We start from the raw sequence: 13519 nt of genomic DNA on the forward strand, positions 1-13519 counted from the left end.
TTTTTTTTTTCCTACAGAGTTGGGCTTTGCTGCTGCCTTTTTTTTTTTTTTTTTCCCCTCCAGAGTTCCCTGCTCCAAAGTGCTGACAACAGACTAACATGAAACAGAGCGCTGTTGAGCCTAATTATGTTATAGCTCATTGTTCTGGGGACCTATAAAACTGTTCGCTCGTTTTTTATGAGGCTGTAGTCACAATGAAAGGCCATAAACAGTGCATTTTTCTCTCTGTTGCAGGACTGAAGATTTTGTTAGATTAGTCTAATAAATGCCTGATCCAGCTGCATTTACACCTGGGAATGAATGTTTCTTTAATCAGTTCTTAATCCTTAGTAGGTCAAGTGGGATAGAATGACAGCAGGCTAGCTTTTGATCAGTCATAAATGTCTAAAAGCTTAATTTCTTTTAAAATTATTTGCTATTTAAATGTTGACATGCTTTCCTATGCTTTAGAGGAAAGACTTCAAAGGTTAGGGCATTATAAAAACAAAACAGAATGGAGGTCTTTTATACTTCCAAGCAGTTCACCAATACATGGCTTCTAAAACAAGATTTTCACACAGAATTATAGAATTGAGTTGGAAGGGACCTTTTAAGGTCACCTAATCCAACTCCTTTGCAGTGAACAGGGACACCTACACTAAATCAGGTTGCTCAGAGTCCTATCCAGCCTGACATTGAGTGTCTCCAAAGATGGGGCATACCCCTCATCTCTGGGCAACCTGTTCCAGTGCTTCACTACAATTATTGCAAAACAAACAAAGAAACAAAACTCCCAAACTTCCTTATATCCAGTCTGAATCTCCTGTCTTTTAGCTTGAAACCATTTCCCCTTGTCCTATCACAGCAGACCATGCTAAAGAGTCTGTCTGCTTCTTTTTTATAGCCCCCCTTTAGATAATTAAAAGCCGCTCTCAGGTCTCCCCAGACACTTCTCCAAGCTGAACAGCACCAGCTCTTTCAGTCTGTCCTCATGGGGAAACTGTTCCATCCCTTGGATCATTCTTGTGGCCCTCCTCTGGATGTACTGCAGCAAGTCTATGTCTCTCTGATAAGGAGGACTCTGCATCTGGACGCAGTACTCCAGGTGAAATCTCGCCAGCACAGAGCAGAGGGATGGATCGCTCCCCTTGCCCTGTTAGCCAGGATACGGTTGGTTTGCTGCCTCTTGCCCAACTTGTCATCCAACAAGATAAAACTGTGCTCTATCTTTATATTCCCCAGCTTCCCCAGCTTGAATTGATAGTGGGTGCAGAGGGGATAATTATTATCCTCGCAGGCTTTGAGGAGATCTGCATGTTTAGTAAGTTTAGCCTGTAGAAATCATGTGGAAAATGATCCCCTACCTTTATATAAGTCTCTACTGTCTGTGAATTTAAAATGGAAATATCTCCATTAAATAGGTTCCTATAGTACAGGTGCTCTTCTGAGACTTTTTTTTATTTACAATTTTTCTTTGCATAATAAGTGAGTGTATTAAAATTATTCACAACAGATTTACAGCTATTTATTTTCTTTTCCTTTTTGACTGGGTGTATAGAGCATTGGCCCAATTCTTTTTCATGTAGTTATTTTTATTTTTGTACTAACATAACATTCTTCCATTTCTGTGTTGTAGTCATGAACAGAACAGCAATTTGATAGGAATGCACTTTGGTGTCTGCTTTGATTAACTGGCACTGCTAACCTGCTTGTTACTTTGTTTTACCACAGGATGTGGAGGTGGGCAGTTTCGCTGTGGAAATGGTCGCTGTATTCCTGCAGACTGGAGATGTGATGGGGCTAGAGATTGCTCAGATGATACAGATGAAGCTGGTTGTCGTAAGTGCAATACCTGTAGAGCAGCTTTTTGATAATATAAGAAATTCTTAGCTCTCAATGTGCTCCCAGCTATACCTGTGATACAAGAATGCACTTTATACAGAGGAAAAAAGGGGAGAAAAATGCTAGTTGTTGGAGATGACTGTAGAATCTGCTCAAGAGTCATATATCTTCTCTGTTAGCTTTGGTAGTGAGAAAGTCAAGTAGTGCTTGACTTAGAAGCATGACAGCTTTCTCTTCAAAATCCAAGTCCTTCTTGGAATGTCACTTCTTTTGGTGACTAATGGACTGGCTTCTAGGTAGATACAGAAATGTATTGTGTTCTATTATTGCAGTAATCCTGAATATACAGAATACATACATACTAATACTTCCAGCATGACTTGAGAATCCAGACAATATACCTGTAACACCTCAAGAAGAGTCTTTGTTAGTTGATTGGAGTTGCTGTGTTGTCCCCAGTATGGGCAACTCAGAGGCAAAGTTGCATTCGGCCAGGCTGTAAGGTCCATGCACAAAAACTCTGTTAAGCTAAATATTAAAATGAAAATTTGAAAATGAAGGAATTCCCTCCATGGGCTGTTTTCAGAAACTAGCTTTCATTTTTTCTTCTGGATTTTAGTGTTCTTTGAGGTCTTGTGGGCTGGTGTGGTGGTTAGCCTATTTATAGGTTAGGCCAGCTTTTGCCCCTCAGCTGGTATGGAATGCAAAAGACTAATTTATGTTGGCTCTTTTCACGGTGGATTGTTTCTTTGCTGCTTGACTAATATAGTAATTGGAGTTTATTTGCACAGCTTGACAGACTGATTTGTTGCTTAGCATTTATTTAGCTCCAAAATAATTGCTGTTCAGGTAGAAGGATGCCTTGAACTTGCAAAACAGAATGGTCCTTTCCTATATCTTGCTGTATCAACTTAGTTTTGAACTGTGACTGAATAGAATTGGTTGGGCTCTGAACAAAGGGTGGATTAAATTTGTATTGGCTTTATGAAAGCTAACAGAAATCTGACACCTGTTTTTATCACAGTTAGAAGCACGAGGCTGAGTTGTTCTTCATGGAAAAATAGATGAAAATTAAATTCTACAGGCTTTTTTCCTTCAGTTAACTGTGCTCTAAAAACAATGTGTTAATATGCTGTAGGTAATGAGGTACATGTGTCTAGGATGATAGTTCTGAATGGTTTAAAACTGGTCTGTCCTTAAAACTATATTCCAAGATTATTCTTTGATACTCGTGTCAGGAATAGAAAACAAACAAAAAAACCAATCATCAATTCACATTGTGTCGTATGTGACTGATTTTATCTACTTGCTTTACCTGTAATTTAATTTTGTACTTCTCAGTGCTAAATCTGTGAAGTTATTTCATTTTCTGCCTTGAATGTTTAGATTATGTTGATAGTTGTGCTTACATTTCATTCCATGAGCACAAAGTATTTCTAGTTGACTTGGCAGCACAGCAAAAACATGATCCCAGGAAAAAAGATGTTTAAGACCAGAGTCCTGTCTACTGGACTGTTTTGTGCTAGTGTCTTTCCAGGATTATTAACTAGGAATGGAGCAAGGAAACAGTAATGCAGCTAATTTCAAGCTTTTTTTTTTTTTTTTTAATTTGCTTTTCTCTTTAATGTTGTTGCTTTACTATTGAAAAGTGCAGAGTGGAGCTTGGGTTGTCCTAACACTAACCTAACTTTTGTTTCGTGAATTAGTGGAGAAGGATCATAAGCTTATTCTGTGAGCACAGCGAAGCTAACATGACTCAGTACGTCAGTGAACAAAAAGAGGCTCTGCAAGAGGGTAGTTCAGAGTCTTAAGCTTTTGCTGTGACTCATCTTCCTCTGGAGCCTGCCTTTCTCCATGAGTTGATGTAGAACAGAATATACATAAAATATTCACTAAACTAAAATTTACCTTCAAACATTCTTCTAGCCCACATTTATGACCCTGATCTGGCAATTTTCTATGGTTTGTCATTGTATTTCTGTGGTTTGTTCATGTATTCACTGGAGAAATTAGTCAACGGATACTTGAATTTTAAGTCTCTTTATTTTTTGTTTTCTTTGAAAGTGCTTTACCAAATGTCTGTGAAATGACATTTTTATTCTTTCCTTACATTTAGCTCAGCCGACTTGTGAGGGCAATCAGTTCCAGTGTCAGACTGATGGTGAATGTATCCCACGTTCTTGGGTATGTGATGATGAGGAAGATTGTGAAGATGGATCAGATGAACATCAACAATGTCGTAAGTATTGAAGATCTAATGTTATTCCAAAGACGGAATAATTGGAACTAAGATTAACTGCATTTTGCTTCCCTTCTCCTTTGGGAAGGTGTCAGCACAACCGCTGGTTATGTGTTAACTAAGGAATCTGTAGACAGAAAAAGCAAAATGAGCAACAGCTCTAGGTTACTCTTGAGCTGGATCACTTTAACTTTGTTCAGCATGTACTCATTAATGATGAATGTTTTGAAAAGGCTCCATCAGCTGCTGCTTTTTTGGAGCCATATCCTGGTATGGGACTTTTTATCTCTGCACTTGGGAAACCTAGAGGATAATAAAGGGGAAAAAAATGTATATTAACTGTCCTGTCTTCAGCTCATTTTCCCTAATGACACTAGTATCTGATTATCTGAGATTTTTTTGGGGAGAACTACTGACAGGAGAAGGAATAGACCCCTGTAAAGCAGCAGACTAGGGGCCAGCATATTGATTGGTGTTATTTTGAGACATGAGTTTAAAAAAACAGCAGTGCAGATGGCACTTGCAGTATGAGGGTTTTTTTTTCTCTTTCTCTAAACAATTTACTGATAGTTAGTTAAAGTGCACAGAAGAAAACTAAGGACTGGGGTAACTCAACAGTTGAACAAGATCAAAGAGCTACTCTTTCAGCTAGTACAGGAGGAAAAGTTAACAGTTACTTTTCAGCTGTATCTTCATAGACCCAATTAATTTGCCTAAGAGGAACAGAGATTGTAATTTAGCCCCGGTAGGATCAAAGTAGAATTGTACGGTTCTATGTGGTTGCCTTCCACTTTCATAGTTGTCTTGAGAATTGACATAATAATTCTTGGTCCTTTATTAGTTATGAATATAAAGTATACCTGACTATTGAGGTCTGGTTGTATTACAGAGAAGTACCTTATCTCCTGCTCTGCTGTTTTACATAGTGGCAGTATAGAAGAGTGCTTGTTAACATTCATTATGCTTGGGTTGTTCACTGAATAACTGACGTGTACTGACAGATTTTGAGCCAGTAAACAAAATGACAGAGAAAAACTTAAGAAGAAAGAATCAGTAATTAAATCTTTTAGGCAGAACACTTACAAGGAGGTCAGCCCTGCTGGTGGAGTGGAACAGCGACTACGCAGGCTCCAGAAGGCCTTATAGAGTTATGTTATCTGCTTGTTAAGTGTTCTTGAATCTCCCTGAGTATGCAAAGAAAAAATCATATGCTAGTATTTGTGAGAAAGGAAGAGAGAAAGTAGTTTTCCACCTTAAAAAATCCCGATTGAAGGAAAAAAAAAACCTCACAAGTGCCTGTTTCTTGCAGCGGGACGGACGTGCTCAAGTCAGCAGTTTACTTGTTCAAATGGACAGTGTATCCCAAGTACATACAGGTGTGATCGAGTAAAGGACTGCACTGATGGAACAGATGAAAGAGACTGCCGTGAGTCTTTGGTTTTAGCGCTTTATCTAGTTTCATCTCATCTCCCTCTGGCATTTTAATCAATTTGTAAGATTAAAGGGCTTGTTGATGGACAGGATGACCACAATATGCTTCTTGTTATTAGAGTTTCATTGCAGATTCTTTTGTGTATTAGAGCTGATATTCTGATACAGTTTCATTATTGCAGAACTCTGATGCTGACTGCTACCATGGGGTCAAGAAATAATGAAGTGTTGCAGTGGAGAACAACCGTGTTTAAGTGACTCCAAAAGACAGTAGTCAGAATTCTTCCTTTGGAGTATATGCCACATTGATAAGTGAAAGCTGAAGTGCACATTCTATTTCACACTTAACATTCTAAACTGAATAGTTTAAAAGGCAGTTTGGAAAGAGTTCTCTAGATACCTTAACAGTGCTGCCCTACTGCTGTATCTGCCAGTAGGCCCCATGATTGTTGTGAAGGCAGCATATTTAGCCCCAGGAAGAGAAACTGCTTCATATCATTCAACAGCTGCTACTCTGGTTTATTAGAATATGTGTTGACAGTCCCTCTAAGACAGAAGAATGACTGTGACTTGGAACATTAAAAGTAGGAGTGTTGGACTAATCTGAAGAAATGTGATGATGCTGAAGACAGGAAAATCTTGAGGACTGTAATGACAAAACCTTTCCAGGAAGACTGGATAATTTTATTGTCTTTCTATCTTCGCAAGGCTTAATACTTTAAACAGAAGTCTTAAGACAAAATGAATTGTTTGGTGACTTTGTGGTTAATTATACAGTGGGAATTAATTAGTGTTAGATTTTGCTATTCTACTTTCTTTGAAATTAATTTCTTCCACTGTTACCATCCACTTCCTTTTCTATACGATCTGGTAGAAACAAATAGGAATGTTGCTATTTTGGCCTTTTCCTTAATCACTCTTTTTTCCTTATCAATTGATTTATACTAAAGGATTTCATAAATAGAAATGAAACCTCCAGGAACTGTGAAAGAAAAAAACTGTTTAAAATTGATTCTGTTATTTCACAAATAATCACAGAATGTAAACCCATGTCTATTTACTCGTGCTTTGCACTTAGTGATCTTTATGGAAGCAAATTTAAATTGTAAATAAGATAAAGTTTTATTTTGAATAAATTACATCATTTAAGAAGCTAGTCAAATTCTAAATGTCACCAATATGAAGTAACTCAACAGTTAAACAAGTAATAAAACAGAACAACGGGATTCAAAACCTTAGTCCATTTTGCTGCTAATGGGATTAATAGCAAGGGGAAACTACCCAGGCAGAGGTTGCGATAAAAATCAGAATAATGTTTCAGCTATGGGTCATGTAATTAGTGTATTGAAGCTGTTTTAATTTCATAAAATGAATGTGTTTCTTTTAATCTGTTGAATATGTATATCAGGTCATTTTTCCAGCTGTCTTACTATTCCACAGCTAGCAAATACTTTCATTTTGAAACTTAAAAAATGCACAGTGAAGTGGAAGACTATTTGTGGTCACAAATACTTGTTTTTAAAAGCAGCAGTACTGATATCATTTTACTGTATTAGTTACCTTTATTTCTTGCAAATAAAAGTCCCAGCCCTATCCATTTTTCTCTGTGGTGACTGACAGAACAACCTTCCTGGATACAACTCTGGTGACTAAGCACTGTGCTGAGACCATAAGAAAGAAAGGAGTATTTTAGTGATGTATTTGTTGAAGCTGTTGAGCTGAGTGTGGGCTCGGAAATTCTAGATTCTCATTTCTGATTTGGATGTTGAATTGCTGCCATGGGTCAGCTACCTAACAGAGGTTCCTGCCTCTTGTTTCCTACACTAAATAGCTGTTGTGGTCAGGAAGTGAGGAGTTAGGTCTGGGATGGATTTGCGAAGGTGAGCAGAAATCAAGAACTGAAGAGATCATAGAGGATGTAGACCAAAGAAGAAGAAAAGGGCCATGGTAAGAGGCTAATGTTCTTGATGTTGGACAAATTATAAGTAGCAGCTACAGAATGAGGCTGAAGGAAATGTCTATGCTAGGGAGAGTTCAGGTAAGGAAAGAAGCAAAACTGAAGTAAAGTGAGAAGGCAGCCAAAGACTAGAATGGCAGGGGTCAAAATCAGGAAGTAAGGCCACGAACAAGGCTCTTGTTGGTCTGCCAGTTCTCAGAGCATTGTTGCTGTGGATTCTACCTCGTTCAGTGTAGCTCAAAGGAGTCTTGATCTTGGGGTAAGTCCTCCTCCTGATGTCTTGTTTGCTGTAGGGCAATAATATGATCACTGTAAGGTGGTGACTCATGGCAGTCAAAAGGTTTTAGTTTAGTTTTGTAAAATTTTTCAAGTGTTGTTGTGGTTTAAAAAAAAAAAAAAAAAAAACACAAAACCCAACATCATCTAAAGTAGGAAATTACCTTTCTTTTCCTTTCTTGTTCTTGGAACATGAGTTAGATTTGCAGAAGGTAATTATATGTACCAACTGTGTGACAGAAATGGGAAATGGGTATCTCATGAACCCAATATCAGTTACTACTGTTTCCTGTTCATGCTCTTGTGTGGGTGTATTTTCAGCTTGCAGATCAAAGGTATTAGTAAGATTGCAAAGTAGTGTAGCTTAGCAATTCCTATGACATACTTTTCCACATGTAAATACTAAAACATGTCACTTCAGTATATTTACAGCTTTCGCTCCTAAGCAGTTTTTGGGTCTCAGGAAGAAAAATATTTTATCTGTCATTTGTGCTGGTGTCTACTAGTTTGATCATATTTTGCACTGAAGAGCTGGCATATCACAGGTAGGCAGATTGTGAAGAAGTATTTTGACTAAGAAAAAGAGATACTTCAGAAGTGCTCACTTTCTGCCAGAAACTGGAATGAGCATAGCCGAGTTTCCCCATTTCTACAACACTTGTATTGTCTTCTAAAAATGGTGATTACTAGGAAAAGATCTCCTCTTTAATAAGTTTGCTTTAATAAGTCAGGTTCTTAGAAGGAAAAGACAAACTAAATGATGTTTACGTGAAACGTTGGCTTTTCACAGTTAAGGCAGGGTAGAAAAAAGCATTTTACTGTCAGTCCCTTCGCTTTTCTCTCCTAACCTCATCTTCAGTCTTATGCTGCAATCTCCTCACTCTAGTTTTGTGTAACTGTGTTCTCAAACTTAAATTCACATTAACTACCTTATTCATCTTTTTACTAAGAACCTTTTCTATCCTATTCATCTCTTTCTAATGCACCAGTCACTGACCTAGAAAAAAAGCTATGTGTCGAAGTCCCTGAAGAGAACCCATCTTTGGCTTTTTTTTTTTTTTTGTGTATCTTCAAATTACTCACAGAGTTCTGACATTTTTCCTTATACATTCTAGAGCAGAGGCACTATGACCAGCTTCTCAGCATCATTTCATGCTCAGTTTTTTGTTTTTTTTTTTAAATATCTAAATATAAGGCTATGGGATCAGATGCTCACAGAGGAGTCTTAGTTTTAAAAGGAAAGTAAAAGCTAGAAAATGTTTACTGTGCAAGCCCCAAATGCAGTGAATAATGTGAAAATTCTTACTTAAATTCAAAATGTTGCAGTACTCACCTTCAAAATTTTCTTTGCTGGTGAGCTTACTGTAAAAATAATTTTGTAAGTACTTCAATATGGAGGGCTCTTTCTACCTTTCCCCCTGCAAGGACCTGATTCTTCTTTTCCTGTTTAGGACTTTCTGTTTGGTGGTATGGAGTAGAACAACTTGGCTCACTCATTGCTAACATTCTCTAAATATAGGAGATAATGAGGGGAAGTTTTAAGTTCTGTTCCCTATCAACAGTAAGGACAGACAGGTTTCCAGTTCTGGATTTCTCCATGCAAAATAGACAAGAGGAGCTCCTTGATTTTCAGATATCCTATTAATTTTTTGAAGTTCTGTTTGTCTTCCTTTGTTCTCTCAGCATTGACAGAGTTCACCACAAGCAATGGTGTAGTTACTTCTGTGTTACTTCCACAGAAACCTTAACTGGAAGTTGTGTGGATTTTGTATGAAAGTGTAGCACAGTATTTGGCCCTCACAGAAGCCAGCATTTCTTACTCATTTATTCTTTCTTTGCTACTTTGGAATGGTTATCCCAACTACAATGAGACTGTACTGAGAACACAGATGCTGTGTTTCGAATTTCAGGAGTATGAATTGAAATATGCCTAATCTCTTGCAAGGACCTTTACTAACAACCTAGAGAATATTCTTAAATAACTGTTAGAGAAGACAATATACTGAATAAATGGATTGTTTTTCAGTAGTAATGTGGCAAGTTGTGTATTCCTCCTTTGTTTTCCAGTAAATCAGGATGTTCTGGTGACAGGGTATATGTGACTCATTATACTCTACAGTCCAATATCCACACTAAAACTGAGGGATTTCTTATTGTAGGCTACCCAAGATGTGAACAGTTATCCTGTGCAAATGGAGCATGTTTTAATGCAAGTCAACGATGTGATGGCAAAGTTGATTGCAGAGATACTTCTGATGAAGCTAATTGCAGTAAGTACCACATGCAGAGAGATCCCTAACAAATTACCTTTAAAAGAGATATAAAGTATACAATTTTAATTTTCTGACAGATTTCTTGCGTGTCTTTCTGTTCTGAAATCTCTTTCAGCGCATGGATGCATCAGTACACAGTTTCAGTGTGCTAATGGAGAATGTATCCCACAGGCCTTTATGTGTGACCATGATGATGACTGTGGAGACAGGAGTGATGAAAACTCTTGCAGTATGAGGGTTTTTTTTTCTCTTTCTCTAAGCAATTTACTGAGAGTTAATTAAAGTGCGCAGAAGAAAACCAAATGTAGGTTGCTTTGCCACGTGATCATCAGAAGTTTGTTGGATGTTCGTATCAGTTGCTTAATTGGCAGTTCTCTTTCTGGGAATTTCTTGCTCGTTCCTATATCATGGTCTGATATCCCAGGATTTTACATCTCCAACCAGCAACATGGCTGTAGAACTGTCAAATGTCTGATCTGTATATTTACAAAGTTCCCCATTGATTCTAGGATCTGAGTTACTTTTTTTCTCCTGTGCTTTTGGAAAGCCACGTGTTGTTATTTAGTTTCTGTATTCTACCATGAACTTAACACTAGCACATTTTTTGAATCTTCCCCACCCCCTCTAATATTTCTCTAATATCTATTTGGCAGTGTTTGTCCTTTGAAGACCCACAGATATTTATGAACTCTTAGTGGGGAAAACTTACCAACCTTGGAGAGCTTTAGGCATAAATGTTCATGGAGTTTTTTACTCTTTTCTCTGAATACAAGTATCTTTATCTCTAATGTCTTGAGTAGCATCTCCTTTTTAAATCCGCATTTAAAAATATTGATAACAAGGTGCTGTTCATCTTGTTGCAAAATTAATTGAGAAATTCAGCATTTCTTCTCATTTCTGTTAAAAACAAAACAAGAAAAAACCCTAGCACTCTAGTATTTTAAAATAAAGGGCAAACCAGAACAAAACAGCACTGTTTACGATATATGTAAGTTATTGAACTAGCTCAATTTTACAGGTGTAAATGACAGTTTATCTTACCAGACAGGACTTCTATTGCTAATCTTTTGGTCATTCAGAGTAGTTTGATTTACTGGTGTTTCTTTCCTTAGCTTATGCAACTTGTAGAGGCAACTTCTTCACTTGTCCAAGTGGCCGCTGCATTCATCAGAGCTGGATATGTGATGGAGATGATGACTGTGAAGATAATGAAGATGAAAGGGGATGTGGTATGTAGTAATGCTTATTTCTAATGATGGTATTTTCAGAGGAAGACCTCACCAAGCTACTTCATTGGAGTTTTGACCTATCAGGATGTTCTGAATCCATTTTCATTCTGTGAAAAACTTTGAATTCCATCTTTACATCCTTTTTTTTTTTTTTTTTTTTTTAAACTTGTACAACCTTTAGTACATTGTTGTGTATCTGAGAGTTACTGCTGTGATACAAAATGTGGTGCAAATTAAATTTAACATATAGCAAGAGTAGTTTATTCTTGCTTGACTATTGAAGTTGATGTTGTTTGGTTGACTACCATAGTCAAAAGGTAAGTTCTCAGAAAGAGTTGCAAAATGTAAACTTAATAATGAGGAGTGTAGATGCTTTGGACGTCTTTTAGGGAAGAGATTTTTAAGTGTATTTGAAACATACCTCTCAATTATATTTGTTTCTCTTTTCCACAGAAAGTAATTATCATGAATGCTACCCAGGAGATTGGGCCTGCCCTGAGTCAGGACATTGCATTCCAATTGGGAAAGTGTGTGATGGAACTGCAGACTGCCCTGCAGGAGAAGATGAAACAAACATCACGGCAGGCAGACATTGCAGTATGTATTAGAATCAAAAGTATATACAGAACAGCAGAAACATCAGAATAGATATATTTTTACATTCACATTTTATATATTAAACAGCACAGAAATTTTGGAATCTGTTTTGTTAGCACTGTCTTGATTGGGTGGTCTAAAAAGGACATATGTGAAGTTTCATAGGTGGGGATTTTAACTCCCTCTTCACATCCTGAAGTGCATTCAGGAAGGAATGGAAAAGTGTGCTATATGCCTTTTTAGATTAAATATCTGTGTTGTTCCCTTTTTATAAGCAAGAAGGAACACTGAGTAATGATTGGAACACAAGACTGAAGCAATGTATTCTAAGCCTTGGTTAAGTCACTTGGATTAGGGTTTTCAAAAATATCCTTTCACCTGGAGTATCTGGTTCTTCAGTTGATGTTGTTACTGGGTTTTGTCTCTTGGAAACAATGAGCTTTCATAGTTTTTCTATTAATTTCACTCTCATGAACATTGATTCCCTCTGAGATTCAGGATCCAGGGTGTTTTACATTTTCAATTTCCTCATCATATTAATAAAACCCAATATCTTTTGGAATATGAGGACAGGAAAAAAAAATAGGAAATTCAAACCTTGTCGTAGGATAGTACCTCTTGCTTTGCTGAGTGATGTAGTTGTAACATTGGATGTAGGCTGCAAAATGAAAAGTTTATCAAGATCTATATGAAAAAGGAAGATGAAAAGAGTAGGAAGTAGTCAGCAAGTGCTTTACAATTGTAATTTCATTACCTATCGCTGCTTTTTAGTTACAAAGAAAGGGAAGAATGATGAAGGAATTTTTACCTTCCTTCTTTTGAAAGAAGGAAGGAAGAGAAGAAAAGGATAAAGTGTTCTTCCATGAACGAAGTCTGACCAATATATTCTAATATATTGGAGTAGCGTGGATAGTCTTCTTAATATAATGCAATGGGTTATTTTTTCAGCATAAAACAGCAAATGGTGAGGTTATGTTTTATGGAACTTCAGACATCTTTTCTGGTGCATACTTGTTTTAAGAAGCTGTTTCTGAAATTGAAGACTCAGAAAAGGCTGTAGCTTTTGTAACTGTCAGTAGGGTAGAACTGTTCTGCCAATAACAGCTGTAATTGTATTTCTGAACTATTTCATTTCCTTTTTAGACATATCTCAATGTGCTGCACTGAGCTGCCAGTATCGCTGTCATTCTTCTCCTTCAGGAGGGATGTGTTACTGCCCTGCGGGATATACAATAAGTAGTAATGACAGTCGTACTTGTATTGGTAAGTGAAATGCAATCATTGCAGATACCTAGTACCTTCTCATAGCTCATTAGGAAAGCCTGGATTCCAGGAAGCTAAGTTTGAAGAGGATGGATAGCCTGGCAAATAGAAGATCTCTGAAGTTAGCAAAAGAATAAATAACTCAGTGGCAACAGTTGCATGGTGACAAAGAAACAAACCAGAGATATATCGGAAAGATCTAATCCTGTAAGACAAGTGAGAGCTTGATGATGTTTAAGAGGATTTACTCTTGGGTGTCTGTTTTATTATCAAATTGTGTTAGAAGTCTTTTAGTGATTAGCTGAGTTTTTCTGTTCCAGAAATGTGTGGTGTTGTATGCCTAGAAAATCAGGTAATGATGTTGAAGGGTTTTTGAAAGTGACAGTGAAAGTGAGATAAGAGCACAGTAGATCATTGTAATTTAAAGTGGAAA

General features: G+C 37.2%; 1 protein-coding gene across 1 annotated transcript in view; it reads left to right on the forward strand.

Moving 5' to 3' along the window:
• The window catches only part of LRP2 (LDL receptor related protein 2), a 108917-nt gene that overhangs the window by 17276 nt on the left and 78122 nt on the right, over positions 1 to 13519 (forward strand). Inside the window, exons 2-9 of the mRNA XM_085228281.1 lie at positions 1711 to 1818; positions 3938 to 4060; positions 5370 to 5486; positions 9884 to 9994; positions 10113 to 10226; positions 11110 to 11226; positions 11680 to 11823; positions 12967 to 13086. Of these exons, the coding sequence (XP_085084407.1) occupies positions 1711 to 1818; positions 3938 to 4060; positions 5370 to 5486; positions 9884 to 9994; positions 10113 to 10226; positions 11110 to 11226; positions 11680 to 11823; positions 12967 to 13086 (954 nt within the window). The remainder of the gene's footprint in view (positions 1 to 1710; positions 1819 to 3937; positions 4061 to 5369; positions 5487 to 9883; positions 9995 to 10112; positions 10227 to 11109; positions 11227 to 11679; positions 11824 to 12966; positions 13087 to 13519) is intronic.

The sequence above is a fragment of the Meleagris gallopavo genome, chromosome 7 (assembly GCF_905368555.1).
Source record: "Meleagris gallopavo chromosome 7, MGAL_WU_HG_1.1, whole genome shotgun sequence".
Taxonomy (NCBI): domain Eukaryota; kingdom Metazoa; phylum Chordata; class Aves; order Galliformes; family Phasianidae; genus Meleagris; species Meleagris gallopavo.